This window comes from Solea solea, chromosome 14, assembly GCF_958295425.1.
Source record: "Solea solea chromosome 14, fSolSol10.1, whole genome shotgun sequence".
Classification (NCBI taxonomy): domain Eukaryota; kingdom Metazoa; phylum Chordata; class Actinopteri; order Pleuronectiformes; family Soleidae; genus Solea; species Solea solea.
The window spans coordinates 8,511,609-8,529,944 of record NC_081147.1 but is presented as its reverse complement, the minus strand read 5'-3'; the positions used below and the strand labels follow the sequence as shown (position 1 = coordinate 8,529,944).

The following is an 18,336-nucleotide window of genomic DNA, read 5'->3' as shown; positions in this document are numbered from 1 at the left end:
ACCTTTGAATTACTCCATATGAACAGTTGTGTATTTCACATTTTGGTCCTTTAAGATCGACATAAGTTACATAATGGACATTATGAATAAAAATAATAAAAAAATAAATATCAGGAGGCAAGGCCAATGTCACACAGACTTTATTACTCATTCATCCAGTGATATGCAGAACGTCTTTCTTACACAACAAACAGTACTTAAAGATAGTTACACACTACTACTGCATTTAAAATAAATCGCAACAGAATGGGCTGAACTCACCAAAACCAGTGCTTTAAGCAAATACCATTTTTTAACCCTGTTTGATGTTAAACAAAGTGTAACATTATTGCATCTAAAAGCATTAGATCTGAGGTAAGAGTCCATCTACATGAGTTTGTATTGTGAGCAGGTTTCCTCTCTGCTCTTTAAATAAATGATTGCCACCGAGTTGGGACCATCCAGGGTTAAATGCTGTTTTTGTTTTTCTTTGTTTACATGCATCTCCAGCTAAAAACACAAGGTTCTGGTGAACTAACCTCCTGGCTAGCAATAACAGCAAGCAGTTTTGTGGTTTCAAGCAGCAAATCAAGCCTCTGTGAGATGTTTTTGTCGAAGGTGCTGGTCAGAAAGTCTAAGTTAGAAATCTGGACATAGGCTGACAAACTCATACCCATTTTCAATTGAACATTAATGATGCAGAGGGAGAAGGAGACTCCTCCTAGATCATTTGGAAAAACATCTTATCTGCACTGCAGATGTTTTAAAATGTTAGCTTTGCTCAGCGATTCAGTTTGGAATTTCCACTTGTGTGCAGATCTGGTTATGAGTTCAGTCGAACAGGCTGGGTATGAGGCTGGCAGCCAGTCACTCTTTGTCCAACTCTTTTATTATAATATTGTACACCTCTGCCTACAGCCAGGCCAAGAGAGGGGGCAGCTTAACAGGGGCAAGTCTCAGCACTGATAAATAATAATTTCAGTTTAAATAAATAGCTTCATTCACTGTATATAAGAAACCAACTTTAAAAACACTTACTAGGCTGAACTGATCACAGAGGAGAATCTGAGCAGTGGCCAACATCAGATCTCTCTTTTTTTTTTTACAAAGGGGGGGCTATTAGACAAGAAGTGTAATTTGTAATTCCATGAGCAGCAGCTGTAATCCAGAAACAAACATATCTGAAGCTCAAACATAAAAAATACATCAGTTTTCTGGTAAAAGCTGAAGAAAAGTAGGACAGGTTGTCATGATTAAAGTGCAGAGACAGGCACTGACAGTGTTGGATTGTGGGTAGTGTAGTTCAAAATCAGGCCTATACATGCGTAACATGCTGTTTGAGATGTCGTCATATTTCTGGTAAAATGGTACAGTATGTTGTAGTACTGAAGTTGGCCACTGGTGTAAAACAAGCAGCAGAGATGACTTTACGTGATACATCCATGACTTGGACGAACAGGACGGCAGATGAAGAAAGAGACTGTCAGACATGTATCAAACATGAGCCTTAACAACAAAGACACACATGGATGAAAACAAAGAGCAGCAGATAAACAATATAAAGAGGGATTACTTAATCTCAGAAGGCACTCGACCACCCTGACCTGTAGGAACTTTTGTCTCAAAGAGGAAACCAAATGGTCTTCAAGGTCTTAGGGCAGTTTCCGAGGGCCCATTCAGAATATAGCTATGTATCAATTCTGTTCGATCCACAATTTCTAATAATAGAGAATAATTGTGTAATACTAACGTGTTGCTTGTTTGTTTGGATGTACTCGATGTGTATTGGCTTCAAATAACTGAGAAATGTACCCATTTGCTGCGATGCTGTTTAGGTGTTTAGACTCTGACCCAAAGCGTTGTTTGGATATAACAGTTAAAACAGACTCTGGCCCAGTTTTTACAATACAATCTAGAGATGATGGCTAACGGAGGAGGACACGTCGTGGTCTACAGCTCTGCGCTCTCGTACAGCGGTGCCGTGTGCTGCGCGGGGCTCTCCACAGTCAGAGAAGGCACGTGGCTCAGAGACGACAGCAGCTTCAGGGTCTTTGAGCCAGGGGGCGCCGTTTTTATGGGCTGGGTTGTGCGAGCTGGGAGGGACACAGGGAGGAGAGAGAAAAACTTATTACTCGCCCGTCTTCAAATTAGCAACTCACATTCGTCAAAGCAGAAAACTACACTGTGTAGCCCTGAAACCCATCATTTGTCTACAGAGTGTGCCTCATTATATCTTTGTTGAACCTAACCTAAGGGGGGCAGAGGGCCGATAAGTCAACGACGCAGTCCTCCCCAAGGTGGACTCTAGCTATCAGCAGAGGAAGGCGTCAGACATCTTGACCTGACGTCTCTCCCCTCTCCCCCTTTTCTCCAAAACCATACCATAACTGTGGGATTCACGGGCAGACTGACAGAGGTTGCCCCACCGTTAACGTCTCCTTGTTCTTGTTTGGCATTGTCTCAGATCTGAGCTTTTCAACTTAACTCATCACTGACTCCAAAACTGGTTTTTAATCACTTTGTTGTTTCTTTTCCACACATTACTTGTTAATTTATATAAATAACAGCTACATACCAGTCATATCCAGAGACTCAACTCAACTCAAAGTTTAAGAGGACATTTTTTTGGGACGGCACATAAATGTACGCATTTATTTTTCTAGCCCTTTAAAATGATTGATGATATAAGATGACACATACATGTCACAATTTCTTTTGTCATAATTTGTCAGTAAGGAGTGGGTCCCCACATGAAAAAACAGTACATATGACACGACTGGTGTCGTGAGCAGCACTGGCGGTGGTTACTGGAGTCATGCTAAACATTCTCTTCATGCCAGGTGTCTGAAAATAACCCCCGAGTCCTGCACACGGCACAGCACTGCAGGGCAGCGCGGTCAGATATGTGACCGACACACAACAGCCGGAACAATGGTTTCACACACTTTCACACTCCAAACACACAACAATATTATATACTGCATTCAATTCACCAGAAGAACAGAATGTGAGAGAGTGAACAGAGGTGCAGTCAGTGTGACTGTGAGTGTTTTAAATGTAATATGTGTATTTTTGATGTTTGGGATGTGTCGATGTTCATTGTTGTGTGAATTGTTGTCACTGCCTTCTGTGTGTCATTAAAACCTAGTGTGTGAGCTCATTAATAATCTTTATTTCTCCTGTTAAGGACTTGTTCAGAATAAAGCGGAATAAGAAACCTTTGTGTTGTGAGCTGAGGACAAAACACCTGCATGCCTGCACTCTAAGCCGAAGACGTCAGAGATGTGAGATGTAAACTGTGAGCCACCACATCTGCTGGTCAAACCTCGTCCACATCAGATCCTGTTTCACTACATGAATGTCGAGTCTAAACTCACTTTCAGGTTTTCTAATCAGCTGAGCCGTGGAGCTCATGTGTTTCCAGCCTTTGTCAAAGCTCTGTCTCCGTCTCACACGGCAGATGGTGCGTTATGTGTTTGAGCTGAAACCAGATACCTGCGTTGTAGTTTCCACCTCACTGCTTCACAGAATCTATACTTGGTGATTATGTAGTATTCGTTAGGTCAGAGGGTCCCAACCAGGTGAGCCTGAACTCCACTGGAGGGCGCCACAACACCAGGAGTTCATGAAGCCCCATAATCATTTGTATTTATAAGTATAATTTCATTTAATTAATGTGAAAAATAAGGGTAAAATTAAATTAAATTAAATTAAATTAAGTTAAATTAAATTAAATTAAATTAAATTAAATTAAATTAAATTATACCATGTAACTTATTTTCACAGAGTTACATTAGCAGAGCGAACCAGCTGATTTACCTAGAACTAAAAAATAACGTTATGGTGATGGATCAGAGTGACGACAGAGGACTATTTTTCAAAAATATGACTCAAGAGCTGCCATTAAAAGCCAGGCTGCTTGGTATTGGAGATGTGTATATGAGGGGGAAATTAGAAGTAAATAATAAAAATAAAGAAAGACATGACCCTAAAATGTACAGTATGTATTATCCACAGACAATAATCTGTTCTGATTTGTATCTAAAATGGTTATTTTTGCTGAGATTATCCTGCAGATGTTAAAAAATACACTTTGATATTTCCTTAAATTCCCCCTGAAAGTCAGTCTGTCAGTTCCTAAAGTCACTTACTAATTATACTTAATTAAAAAGTGTCCCTTTTTTCCCCATAGCTTTTCATTCTTAATTATCATGTAAGACAACATTTCCATGGTACAGTATACAGTATATGTACATCCTCCAGTGTCTCCACCCATTTTTATTTGGGAGGTAAAATGTTTAAATTCTAAGGTAAAAGTATACATTTCCCTCTTGTAAGATGTTCAGTGATGTAAAACTGTGTCAGTATTGATGAAATGCATATTCTATGGAATTATATGACATAATAAAGCATATAAAAAGATGTCCAGTGTGAGTTCATTATGGTTAATCGAACAACTAATTGCTCATAAATTATTTTTTTGCAAAAAACATAATGAATAAATATTAAATGCAGTTAATTGTTTCCTTTTTGTCAGTATAAATGTGTGTGTGGTGGCGAGGTAAGTGTTCCTGAATGCCTCATAGAGTCATCAAGTTTCCACTCGATCACATAACACAACATTTGTTCAACGTGTTCCGGCTTCAGCAGTGGATGCAGCGTAGCACTGAACGCACAACGCTCTCCATCTGTTGTTTGACTTAACAACCTGGGCTGCTATGGTAACGGCCAGGTTATCTCATACATGGAGATAGGTGAGATGGGCCCTTCACTGCAGATAATTTGCATAGAAAGATAAACAGTGGACAAGTGGACTTACAGCCTATGTCCAGCCTGGCGTTGCACGTGGACATGCCAGCTTCATTAATGGCAGAGAGAGTGTACCAACCAGCATCAGACTTCATCACCCTCTCTAGCAACAAGCACTGTCGCCCTGAACCGTCCTGGTACAGACTGGGACAAAGATTAGAATTAGAATTAGATTATAGTGACCATCAAGTTCTCACACAGTGTCCTGATACAAGACAAAAACACTAAATAAATCATTATTCAGATTATTTAATTAAACAGTGAATAATGAATTAAAACAGTATAGATAGATTGTTCAGGGAGGGAAGTCTTATGAGAACCTCTTTCCACAATGTTGGAAATTGTGGAATTTAACCCATAATAGCTACCAAATGTCAGAATACTGCTTCAACAATTCTTCAACATGGGATTTAATTGTATTTATTTACTAATGTGTGTAAAGCTATAAACAGCATTAATATAATTAATATTATACTTATAGAAAAAAAGAAGTTTTGTGTGTGTGAGCTTTTGGTGTGATGGTGCTGACCTCACCTCATTCTGTGGGGATCAATGCGCAGCATGTCCTTATCTTTTTTCCAGAAAAGCTGTGGTGGAGGGGAAGCGTCCACTTTACATTCTAACCTCACAGTGTCGCCTTCTAGAGCTCTGGAGTTCAGCATCTTCTGGACAAAGATGGGAGGACGGAGAACTTCCTGGGCTACAGGGGGTGGACGGAACTTATCAATGCACTGAAGAGAGACACTTAAACACCACCCAACAAAAAGCAATAACATTTCAGCCTAAAAGTAAGATTCCAGCGTTTCTTCTTTTACCTATGACGTTGAGTTTCATGGAAAATCTGCTCTCCCCGGCTCGGTTCCTGGCCACACATTCATACACACCAGCGTGGTGCACTGTGACAATCTCTATGAGGAAGGAGTGCATCCCCTTCTCACACACCAACATCTTATGGTAGTCGTCTGGACGAATGGCTTTGCCGTCCAGGTACCAGCAGACGTCTGGTGTGGGGAGGCCCCCGACCTGAAGACAGGGGGGAGGATTTTAGTCTTTATACACACGGAAACAGAACTTTCCCTCTACGATCTTTTCGTTTTCCATAAACATGTTTGAAGAAGTGTCCTCATCCACACAACCCCATAATGACTCTAGTACATATGTCATGTCTGTACTGGGAGAAGGAGATGTTGAGCATGTGCGCTGTGTACAAACATTTATTTTTATTTTTACATTACAGTCAATAAAATCACAGAAACAGATACAGAATGAACCAAGCAAGGGGGGGACAAAGGAAAGAAAATAAAAGTTATCATAAAGTGAACAAACAAAGAAGATGATGATGAAGATGGGGAGATATGACATCTTCATCCTAAGTAGCATATTGGTTGTAAATACAAAACTTTAACGGTGGCAATTTAACATTTTTCTGCTCTGGGACCTGAGTTCCAAAACTAGTATTTCTGTTCTCCCCAAAGCAGGTTTTGTGTCGATAAAACGATATATAAGATTTGCCTGTACTCATTTTAATGTGCACTGCCCCTGAGTCCCCCTTTATTGACCCTTCACATGACCACACACCCAGTTATAGAGGTAAGGAAGCTTGGCCTTGTAGAAATATAGATCTGAGAGTATTAATAAACTTGACACTGTTAAGACCTTAGTGTTAATGCAGGCGTGTGTGTGTGTGTGTGTGTGTGTGTGTGTAATTCACCTTGAAGTCAATCCTGCAGAAGCGTCCCTCCTCCACAGTGAGGTCTGGGGGGATCTGCAGGAAGCGAGGCGCGTAACATTTCTCCTGGATAGCTGAACCCTCATTACCTCGCTCATCTGTCCCCGAGTGGTGCCTCCCCCTGTCAGCAGAGACAGAGAGAGATTATTTATTCATAACTCTACTTCACTTTCAACGAGTCCACTAGTGACAGCACACACACAAGGATATAAACACAGATACTGATTGTGTTCTGTTTGTGTCATATGACAGCACAGCTACAGGAGTCTCTGTCCTTTATCTCTTCTGACAGGTTCAATTGGATGACACTTGGAAGATTTATGAACATTTATCCTGAGATTAAGTTAACACAGGCTGTATTCTGGGATGGATAAATACTTGACATACATTACATACTTACAACATGGTCGCAAATGTATTAATAAATGATTAATGTGGTGGTTTCCACAAAGGTTTGACCACAATGCTGGGGTGTTATGGCCAAAAGGTTACCCTGATTAAAAATATTCATGTCAGACTGTATTGTTTATTGTCATAATAAATGTCAGATAATGAAAGATTGCTTTCAGTCGCTGAGTAAATGTTGGATAAAACGTGTTTTTTCTTTGACTTTTTTATGAACAGAAAAGGACAAACACTAGTGAAACAAAGAAACTCTTTATGAATCTGAGGTCAAAAAGACAGTTTAATAACTCAAAAATATAATAGTATGGACATGAAAACATCATTGAACAGTAATATGTTTTACGACTTTACACAGTCAGTGTTAACTGTGCTATGTGTGTCAGACATGAGGGGCCACTCTCACTGAAAACATGGCTGCCACATTTTAGCTGCTCACTAACAAAAGGCTTACGGAATAAAATCGATGCTTTCTTAAGTCTAAGATACCTTCACAAATATGTTTGATAAGTTTTTCTCACTTACAGCAAAGTCCAGAGAAAAACATCACAGCACACAGGAGTGGAGTTGATCCACCGCTGCCTCCATCAGTAAATCAACATGTGGTATTTTGTCACTACAGTGAAATTCTTAGCTTGGATTTAAGATACAAACTTATCAAATGAGGCAGCAGTGGACCAGTGACTCCTGTATGAGCTAAAAACACTTAATTTCTTTATGGACTAAGTAGTTTATCAACTTTCAACATATTCTTAAGCTCTTGTAGACTTGGTGTAGATTTTATCATGTATGTCCATGTCCCAGGCTGGTTCTAGAGTTTAGTCAGCGCTGAATGAGTGACGGCATCTTGAACCACCACACTTCAAAAAACCTGAACTATCTTTTTAATGTTCAATAAAAAAACGAGTACTAGAAAGTCTGTGATAGCGTTGACCTCCCCGGATGATGCAACTCGCGTCAGTATGCTCTAAACCACTTGTACTTGTACTTGTAGTTACAGTACAGTGAATCATTTCTTTTTCAAATATTGTAACCTTTTATTTACACATTTGAGTTTTGTTTTCACACCTCCTACATCTAATGAGCTACATCAAGAATGTGAAAGAGTTCCATGTGGGAATTCTCTGTATCGCACAGTGCTTGACACAGTTTACATGTAACTTCCTTTCCTTTGTTGCTTTGTTTATTACACCATTAAGAACTCCCGTCCAAGGACTAGTTAGAAGAATTCAGCGGTGCTTGACAAAGTGCTGCAACAACTGTTTTGGAGCCCTGATGTAATTTCTGGCACACGCAGCCACACGCCGGATGCACCGCTGAGTATTAACCAGGCTCAGGCTGTAATCTATTCTGCATGACAGAGCAGCTCGAGGTTCAGCTGCCACACCAACTGGACAAAAACAAAAAGCGTCAAAAGGTCAAGAGCTGGTTTTTGGAAAGACCAGTTCAGTCTTCCAGCAGCACAGTTTGCTGGACAGTAGTCTAACGGGGGAAATCCCCTTTTCCATATCGTAAAGCCAACTGTAATAATAACTAGATAACGTCCTAATTATGAGCAATATTGAGATGTGACTTGTATTTACCATAGTCCACCTGTGTGTCTTCCCTCTGGTGATTCTGGCTGTAACAGAAAACAGATGAGCAGAAGAATGAACAGGTTTGAACTTTGAAAACTAACCGTACCCTGTGTGTGTGTGTGTGTGTGTGTGTGTGTACACGTGTGTTCTTGAATGGGTAACTCTGTAAGGACCAAAACATTTATAAGCCATAGGGAATGAGGACATTTTGGCTGGTCCTCATGTTCTGTCTGGGGCTTTTTGAGGGCTAAGACTTGGTTTTAGGCATTTAGTTGAGATGGTTAAGGTTAGGGTAAGGGGCAAGGGAATGCATTATGAGTGTCCTCACTATAAATGCTCTACAAACATGTGTGTGTGTGTGTGTGTGTCCTGACACAATATTCCTGTTGTCACCAGTGAAAGGGGCTCGTTCTCAGAAAGAAGGCCAGAAATAGCTGCTGACAAACTTTGTTGGCTTAAGAGGACAGTGTGTGTGTCCAATGTATGTGTTGTGTGTTGGTGGTATGTGTGTGAGTGTGAAAGACAGACAGAATAGATTGTGCAAAGCCCCACGAGAGGGGCCTTTTTGACAGAACAATCTCACACAAACACACACCCACACACACACTGACAGCTCACTGGGACTGCTGATTTTAGTGCCTGGCTTTTTCAGCTTAGGGTCATGAGCCCATCAGGAGGCCCAGAGAGGGACACAGTCTCCGTGTGCAGCCATTCAAACCAAAATGACTGTAATCACGTGATCGCTTTACTTGATAACGAAACGAAATCTAACGTTTCGGACAAGAGCCAACATGAATCTACGAGCAGCACGGTGAGTACTGCAACACAGGAGTGAAGTCTGACACACAGTGTTAGAAATGTTCAGAGGGACTGCAGCAAAAATCAGAACGTCCACTGACAACAGGAGAGTTTGATGTCGTACCTGGTCGAGTTGTGAGTCTGAAAGATTGTCTTGGTCAAACATGTAGGTGGCGTTGTCTGGACCCAGCAGCCTACGAGCCATACGCTCCTCATAGGACAGTTTCTGTCAAAAACGAAGCTTTATACTGTTCAATTGAAATATTTTATTTCCACACACACAGAGAGTGTGCGCTGATGTGTCTCAGTGAAACTAAATGTTTTCTGTTAAGTTATTTAAAAAAAAAACACACTGGGTTAAGTGCGAATGGGAACTAGGGTATTTGTGCACAGGACACTTTGGAGGACACACATGTACACACACACATATATATATACACACAAACAAACACGCACACACAACCCATCACACGTCATACACACACCTGGCTGCTTCTCCTTCTGGCCTCCTTTGAGCGCAGCTTCTTCTCCAGATCCTGGATGAGGGCATCTTTGGAGCCTTGGATGTCGTCATCTGTGGAGCGAGAGGAAGAAGGCCGAGGAGCTACAGACTTCTTCAGGATGGGTTTGGGAAGGCTGCGAGATAGAAAGAAGAGCGGAAGGAAAAGATAAATAAAGTGGAGTGAAACTTTTCGACATTTGCTTCACACATTCACACAAAGGATGTGATGGGAAACACTATGGAATGTACATAAACCTCGACAGGCTCTTGTACATTAGATGCAGTATTTAAACCATCCATCCATCTTCTACTGCTTTATCCTCCATATGAGGGTCTATGTTCAATTAGTAGTGGTGTAAGTGGTGTAATTCACCACTTACACCACTACGCAGTTAATTTATGTGTTTTAAAATCATTTTGCTGTATCTAGTCAAGGTTAACTTTTCTATCAGGAAGAGAATTTCAAGTCAAATCTGCCTTGGTCTTGTTTACAAGTTGATTATGTTTCATTCAGAATATTCAACATTGCTTGATGATCGATAACAATTTTCTTCATAGTACATTTTTTTTTAAAAGACATTTGAAGAGAAATAACCAAAGAACTTCAGTACAATGTGGTAGAAATTCTTCAATTGAAACTGTTGAATGGGTATCCTGAAGGTGTGGTACAGCTTCAGCTGCAGAGACAAGCAGGGATTTTTGCTAAATTCTCTTTTCTTCATCAATATTAAAAATAGCTTTTTTATTATATATATTTAGATACTTCTCCTTTGAGCTAAAATCAACACTGGACTCTCGCAGTCAGACCCACCCCGTCGGTTTATGAAGTGTTTCTGTAGTTATACATTCACAGCTGCTTCATTCCTCCTGACATCATCTGCTCTCTCTGTATAATTTCATAGATCTTGCTTATTTGTTGACTTGTCTGTTAAGATGTAGACGCAAACCCAAGAAGACTCACATGGTAGGCGCCTCCTTGTAGCTGGCGGGCAGAGACACCACTGTAGGCTGTACTCTGTTCTGACTGTTGGGCTGTTGGAGAAAGGAAGAAGAGGAGGAGGGAGAGATAGGGGAGCGAGGGCTGGAGGGAGACACAGAAAGAGGCTGCTGAGGATGGGAGGAAGGTGAGGAGGAGACTCTAATGGGGAGCAGAGGGCTGGAGGGGGCCAGTGGGGAGCGGGAAGGGGAGATGGAAGGGTGAGAAAGGTTGGAGTTGGGGCACAGTTTGGATGAGGAGAAGGGGCAGGGGGACTGGGAGGGCAGCACGGAGCAGAGGAACGCAGCCGACGCTGACAAGGTGTCCTGGTTGGCTGGCAGAGTGGCACTGCCCAGGCCGGTGGCACTGGGGACACTGGGGGTGAGGGTGATGGTGGAACGCATGGTTGTGCGGGGGACAGAAGATGAGGCTGGAAAAGGTGAGGGGGAGGAAGAGGAGGAGGAGGCAGCAGCAGGGGGAGGAAGCAAGGGAGCAGTGGAGGAAAACAGAGGCAAAGCAGAGGAGGCTGAGGTGGAAACAGGGGAGCTGAGACTGGAAGAGGAGGGAGAGGATTTGCTCATTCCATTGGCCTGGTTCTGAACGTGTGTCTGAGCAGTGGACTGGGTTTGGTTCTGACTGAGGCTCAGAGACTGAAACTGTGACTGAGTCTGTGACAAGGACTTTGACACGGACTGAGTTTGAGAACATGACTGACTTTGGCTTGATCTGGTTTTAGCTTGACTCTGTGCCTCTGTAACACTGACACTATTCTGGAAAGTGTTGAGGTTCTGTTGGGAGTTGTTCTGGTTCTCCTGAGCCTCCCGCAGCACACTTTCATAGCTGGGTGCCTGGAAGGCTGGCTGTGACTGAATAAAATGCCTTGGTCGCTCATAGTTGAAGGCACTGGGAGGGAAGGTGCTGGGCTTGAAGGTCGGCAGGTCTGAGAGGTTCATGTTGTTGCCTCCTGACTGGGAGGACTGGAAGTGACAAGACACACAACTGAAGAAAATCTCCACATGAACGACACATGAACATACATCAGAATATTCAACATGGAAAAATGTCACCAACAGATTGTTCTTGTCAACTAATGTCAACAAGATCTAGAGAGATATTCTAATTCTAATGAAAGACCTAATGACTATAACTTCATGATTACACAGGATATACAGAGGATGCATTTATGAGCTTGGTTGTGTACAGTATGGTACGGTTTGGAATGGTAAAGCCCTGGGTCAGGCTTGCATTTCGATTGAGAACGGTACCTTTATGTACCGTATCATACCATTTTACTTTAGTACCCCAAGGGAAGGGTGTCAAAGAATGGAACGGTTGGGGCTGGTTATTTTGGTACTATTAGGTACTACTACTACTACTTGTACCATACTGTACCAAACCAAACCAAACATGGCTATAGTCAGCACTGACAGCAACAACACCAGTGCTGTTCTTGACCGGTACCAGTTTGATAGCTCACTGGAAAAATGGTCACCATTGGGCTCATGAGGAAAAACTGATTAGAAATAAAAATATGCCTGATTAGAAAACCTTTTCTGATTGGACAGTGAAGTTTGTGCTCACTCTACCGCACCAAAGTCCATAGAGACAATAGTGACACTAGGGTTGGGGCGATTCGTCGATGTAATCAACACATCACATTGAAGATGCTGACTGCTGGTCAAAGGATGGATAGAAAAAAAGCTGAAGTTAAAAAAACTCACTAAATGATCATCTAAACTGTGGTAGTATCTTAGACAGTAAGTTCTGCAAGTTGTAAATGGCTTATCACAGCAGGTCAACTGCTGTGCAGGAACACCTGAAGTGAAAGCATCCTGGAGCAGTTTGTCACAACAGAGGTAAACTATAAACATGTTGTATCTTAACACACAAACCACATTTTCAATTCCTAAATGACTGATTTCTCACCCCAAATGATCTTTAAACTGCGTACCGTGACACAGACAGAGTTTTAATTGAAGTTCTGAGCCAGAAGATAATTTTAAAGGACAGGCCGAGGTAATGCTGCTCTGTGCTGGGCACTGTGAGCACTGAGCGCCCGCTTAAGCGGAGCTCTTTACCTCTGACAGCATCCAAACAGCCGAACTAAACATGCCATATTTTCATACACATACTTGAATCGTACAAGGTCCTTCTCTAATTTTACATTTTTGGAGAGTATTATGTTGGATAGCAAATCTAATACCTTATTTATTAATCCCCCTAGAATTATGAGTGCCTGGAGAGCAATGGGGGTTGGGTACCTTGCTCAGGGGTACCAGAGCCCTTTTTACCTGGTGGGAATTTGAACCGGCGACCCTCCAGTTACAAGCCAAGTTTCCTTTCCACTTGGCCACAGACTGCCCTAAACAACACTTGCGTTGGCCGGGAATCGAACCCGGGTCAACTGCTTGGAAGGCAGCTATGCTAACCACTATACCACCAACGCTGGGTGCAGTTTGATGATTGGTTCAAAAAGCGAAGATTACTACAAAAGACTGGGCTATTTCTTTATCGCAGAATAATGCCCTGCAGTGTATACTTTGTTTAATCTAGTAACATACTTTTGTAAGAGACGATGATTGAATTAAATATTTAAATACGAATGAGACTTTTGATATTTATTTTATGTAAATGAATTGTTATATCAATAGAATAATAAACAAATAATCGTTAGAATAATGAAAAACATAATTGTTAGGTGCAGTTTAAGTGACAAGAACTTCACTGTCCAGTCAGAGAAGGCTGTCTAACATAAAGATGAAGTTGAACACCTGTTCAGTGAAGACAATCAGTTTTTCCTCAAGTCTTCACCAGCTGTTTCACAACCTGATACAACCTGTACTATCACTTTTACAACAGTAGCAGAAACATCTTAGACAGTTGTTGGCAAATGTTCTTACAGTGAAATTGAGCTTGCTTGGGGAGAACAGCTTGGGTGTTGGGCTTTTGTCCTTCTCTTGAGCTGGTGCTGGCGTAGGTGAGGGTGGAGGGGGAGGACTGGGTGTACAGGCTGAGACTGTGACCTCTGGTGACCTTAGGCTCTCTGAGCTGAAGACACTCTTCTCCTCACTGCGGCCAAACGCTCCTTCAGAGGAAAGGCTGGACGGCTGATGCTCTGGAAAACTGACAGAAACACACACACAGAGATATCAGCGAGGAGATTTGAATATATTCATAGAAACTGTTGGGACAGGAAGCAAAACTTGAGAGTGAGGCTAATGGGTGAGAAACAGCTGTTATGAAAATCACAGATTTTATCCATGACTGTCCGCACGCTGTTCAAAGTAGTGTCGCAGTCACTTTTAATTAACAATAATAATCAGTGACATGTTAAATGACAGCTAATAAACATGTAGATACATTTGTTTATCTTATTTCTTATATATATATTTAATGTCTATAGAGATTATACATCAACGTGACAGCACTTTTGAAAGAAATGAGTGTGATGATAACCATTTCTGTAGTGTACGGCAGCCGTAAACCATTTAACTTTTACCTGGTCAGACATGTTTCGGTTAAATCTCAAAGTTTGTTTGTGCGATCTATAAAAATCATATCAATATAGATGTTTTTTTTGAATACTGAATGTTAATATTGTGCTAATTATCATTAATATGTATTATTAAAGTACTGCCAAGCTTTGCACAAATGTTGCAGGTCGTAAAACTTTTTTGTAGTGACACCAGCCTTAATATTAAAATCCAGAGAAATATTGATGATAAAGTTCAAGAGAAATTGGACCTATGCATATTTTCATTTTGCCTCATAAATACAATTTTATCATGAATAATATAGTGTTCCATATCAACACATCACACATTTATTTTGAAATTCTGTGTTATATCGTGACAAACATTGTTATTATGAATATCTTGATATAATTTTAAACTCAGCTGCTTTTTTCCCCAGAAAAGTCTGACGGCCCATTTTAGCTACTGAGCTGCATGTCAGAAATATTTACAGGCAAGTGTTAGGTATCCAACCTCTTCTCCATCCATATAAATAAATACTATACAATAATATCCTATGTTTTTAAAGAGCGACAGTGTTCTAATCATTTCCCGAGTTGACACACAGAGGTTAGTGTGTATGAGACAATTTAAAGGCAATTGTGTGGATAAACCAGGTACACAGTTAACAGACAGGCCAAGCCCATGGACTCATCCAACAAGGGCTGGACAGTATCATAGCATTAACACTATTAAAACTCATATCAGTCTCTATGATTATACATTAAGATACATTAATGACTGAAGGTTAAAGACATTTATACCAGTTATGATTTGTGTCTCAAAGTGTGTTTGCACAATGGATAAATATTACGGATATACTTTATATTTAAACTAGGGCTACTAAATATTATTTTCATAGCAATCGTTTGGTCCATAAAATGTCAGAAAATGTTGATCGGTCTTTCCCAAACCTGGAATGATGATGTTCTCAAATGTCTTGTTTTGTCCAAACCAAAATGATTCAGTTTTAATGATTTATTTGATATATGGAGCAAAGAAACCAGAAAAATACTCTGAAAAACACTATTAAATTTAAAAACACTAATTTAATCATCGATTAATGATCAATTAATCGTTTCAGCCCTCATTTAAACATTAAATGTTATTGAAGGAAATTATCTTGCATTAAATACTGTTACTGGTTGGCGTGCCCAGGTCTAACTTGGTGAAGTGCCAACACATAGATAATTACATCATGTTTATGAAAATCATCAACTGTTGGTCATTCATTTTCTTTGAAGTTGTTTGAAAGGATAAAAAAACGACAGTGCTGTTATTCTGGTGTCGGCCATGTCAGCATCACACAGTGCAGCTGACATTCATGACGCTGACCCCCACATGATGATGAATGGTGCGATCCAGTCAGGGCACACCATGAATGACTCACATGCTTACCATCCACACGCACATATGACAACTTTCACCGCTTGTCAATATCATCAAAATGATAAAAAAAAAAACCTCAAAGTGCAGATGACGTGTTCCAGTATGGTTGCTGCCATGGCAGCAGCGGGACTGTCTAATGAGAGTACCAGATCCCATTTCAGCCTACGCAGTAGTTTTGTTCCTGTGATACCAAGTCTGCCTGGTCCTCCTCTGCTAGGAAAGAATTTTGTTCCCATGGCGACCACGTAGTCTGAGATACACACGCCGATAATGACAATAGCAGTCTCTTCCCTCGCTCTCTTTCACACACTCCATTACGTACATACACTTGTTCACTGCATTTTTCTTCATGTCTGATAAGGGCACAGAAGAATTTTCAGTGGCCAGCAACATCTGACCTGCTCTCTGAAAGCTAAGCTGCTTTCAGACATGCATCGAGCTCCACAGATTCTCTGGAGATCGTCCAGAGGGGCTGTATGTGTGAATGCAAATGTTTGTGCAGAGATTCTGTGGAGATTCTCCTGCAAACTCCGAGCGAGCTCATGTGAGAAGAACACAGCAGGAAAAACTTAGACTCCACAGTGAATGACTGTGCGAGTGTCCTGCCTCCTGTATGCTCAAGCCACGTGCCACCCACTGAATGGAAGCTCATTGAAACAACATACAAACAAGTTTTCTGAAGGTTTTAGATAAAAAAAAAAACAAAAGACGTACCATCACTATCAGATCTTGAAGAATCATGAACTGCTAAACACTGTTAACTCATTGGCTACCAGCCATTTTCAGAGCAGCGATCGAATTGACGTCTATAGCAGTCAATGGCAGACAATGAGTTAGAGATTGCACTTTCCCCTTTAAGAAAAGTGCCTTTGGACAAACTGTATTTTCCTTTCGAGCACAATACCTAGTGCATTACGTAAACTGTCAACTCTAAACTCATTTACTACACTTAAAAAAATGGTTACTGGAAAATCAAAGCTGCTGTCACAATTCTGTTATTGGTGTTTTGGATTATTTATCTAACTTATTCTTAATTATAAGGGACTATCAACCTATCAAAGGGACAAAAGATGAAAATGAACCCTTGGCTATGATGTTGAATATTTACATATTTAATTTTCATTGATATACACTTTCTGTCCTAAATTAACAAACTTCAAACCCCCTCAACTGGATAATACAAATCACCCAGACCCTCTCCAGCTGCGTTCAACATACCTGAAAGGAAAACTCCACAGAATTTCAGAACACAATTCTCCAGACAATCAGGTGGAGTTCATGTCTCAAAACGGCTCTCAGCACTGAACTCCTACTACCAAACCTTGTACAAGGATGAACTGTGCAAAGATTCATTTAGTCACTGTATAATCGAATAATTGCTGCAGCCCTAAATGTCACCTTATTTACCACAGTCCACAGCAATCATTGACTGTTGGTACAGTGTACAAGTGTAATTTTGAGTATAAACTCAGTCTTTCCTTTGAAGGGAGCCATAGACGGGTTGTGGGAGAATATTTTAGGTAAGCTTTATTGAATGAATTTGCAAAATACTGTCCAGCATATTACGTAAAATGTATTAAATATCTGTCATAAACTGAAATTGCAGTTCATTTATCAAATTATCAAAATCTGGTTTTCCTATGCAAAATGCTTAGGTGTTGCAGAACAGACAAAAAAACACCAGAAACACTTGAACATGTACTGTATATCATGCTCACATTTGCTCTTCTTGTAATTTATATTTAGGAATTGGGTCACGATAATTTATATAAAAGCTTTAGGAAACACTGATCTAAATGATGTAGATGTAGAGCTGATAAGTCTTAAATTCATTTGACAACCATTGCAAGGCCATGGAATACCTAGTAACTATTTACATCTCCAGGTAATCCAATAATGCTGCGTGGTGCCATGAAGATTCAGAGTGGTTTGTAGGATAACTCAGTGTGTAAAGTAGTAAATGATAAGTGCCAGTACTCCCCTTATCCATATGAGTCATGTCTGTCAGTATAACTAATTCATTAAAATAAATAAAAAGTGGATTTATATTTCACATTTTGCCAACTTGTATTTTTACATGATCTTTAACTTTTCCACAGGTGTGATAAGAATTCAGTGAATATAAATAACAGAAGTGAAAATTTCCAAACACTGCATATGTTCTTTTTTAACGATAAAAATAAAAACAGTAGACACTCTCGCGAGATCCTGGGAAATTATTCTAATAATGAATTATAATGAGTGCTGTCATCTTGTGAGAAGTGCTGCTACTGAAAATATTGAAATGACCAGACAGAACCGGCCCACAGTCTAGGAGGAAATGACTCTCTCACTGACGGATACATGTTAGACCACGGTGTACCCTGAGGTACTGTACGTTCACAAACTTATCTATAAAGGATTTAGTATGTTGATGGGAATCTTTCAAAGTTGCTTGTATTGTGTGACCAGGATGAGATAATAGACAACAATACACATGTATCTGCTTATGACTGACAGCAGTTTTAACCTTACTGATGTTACTTAGGTCCAAAAGCAGGAGTAGCTCACATCATCAACGATGGCTCAACTGTGTAACAGACACAATGTTCACATACTGCAGTAAAATACACCAAAGCTCATGCAGCAACAGCATACACTATATGTGCTGTGGCAGCTTTAAA

The 18,336-nt window shown here is 40.5% G+C and overlaps 1 protein-coding gene and 1 non-coding gene across 4 annotated transcripts in view; both read right to left on the bottom strand.

Annotated features, from left to right (window-relative positions):
* Positions 1-124: 124 nt before the first annotated feature.
* The window catches only part of myot (myotilin), a 34,711-nt gene continuing 16,499 nt past the window's right edge, over positions 125-18,336 (bottom strand). For 2 of the 3 annotated variants that reach the window (XM_058649403.1, XM_058649404.1), the window contains exons 9-18: positions 13,673-13,895; positions 10,758-11,749; positions 9,780-9,930; positions 9,419-9,520; positions 8,503-8,540; positions 6,500-6,638; positions 5,604-5,811; positions 5,323-5,488; positions 4,799-4,932; positions 125-2,072 (exon numbers count right to left, since the gene is read on the bottom strand). In XM_058649403.1, coding sequence (XP_058505386.1) covers positions 1,930-2,072; positions 4,799-4,932; positions 5,323-5,488; positions 5,604-5,811; positions 6,500-6,638; positions 8,503-8,540; positions 9,419-9,520; positions 9,780-9,930; positions 10,758-11,749; positions 13,673-13,895 — 2,296 coding nt within the window. In that variant the 3' untranslated portion in view covers positions 125-1,929. The remainder of the gene's footprint in view (positions 2,073-4,798; positions 4,933-5,322; positions 5,489-5,603; positions 5,812-6,499; positions 6,639-8,502; positions 8,541-9,418; positions 9,521-9,779; positions 9,931-10,757; positions 11,750-13,672; positions 13,896-18,336) is intronic. The other variant, XM_058649405.1, reaches the window with a different exon arrangement.
* trnag-ucc (transfer RNA glycine (anticodon UCC)) lies at positions 13,147-13,218 on the bottom strand. The gene has a single exon. It is a non-coding gene; the product is annotated as a tRNA-Gly (tRNA).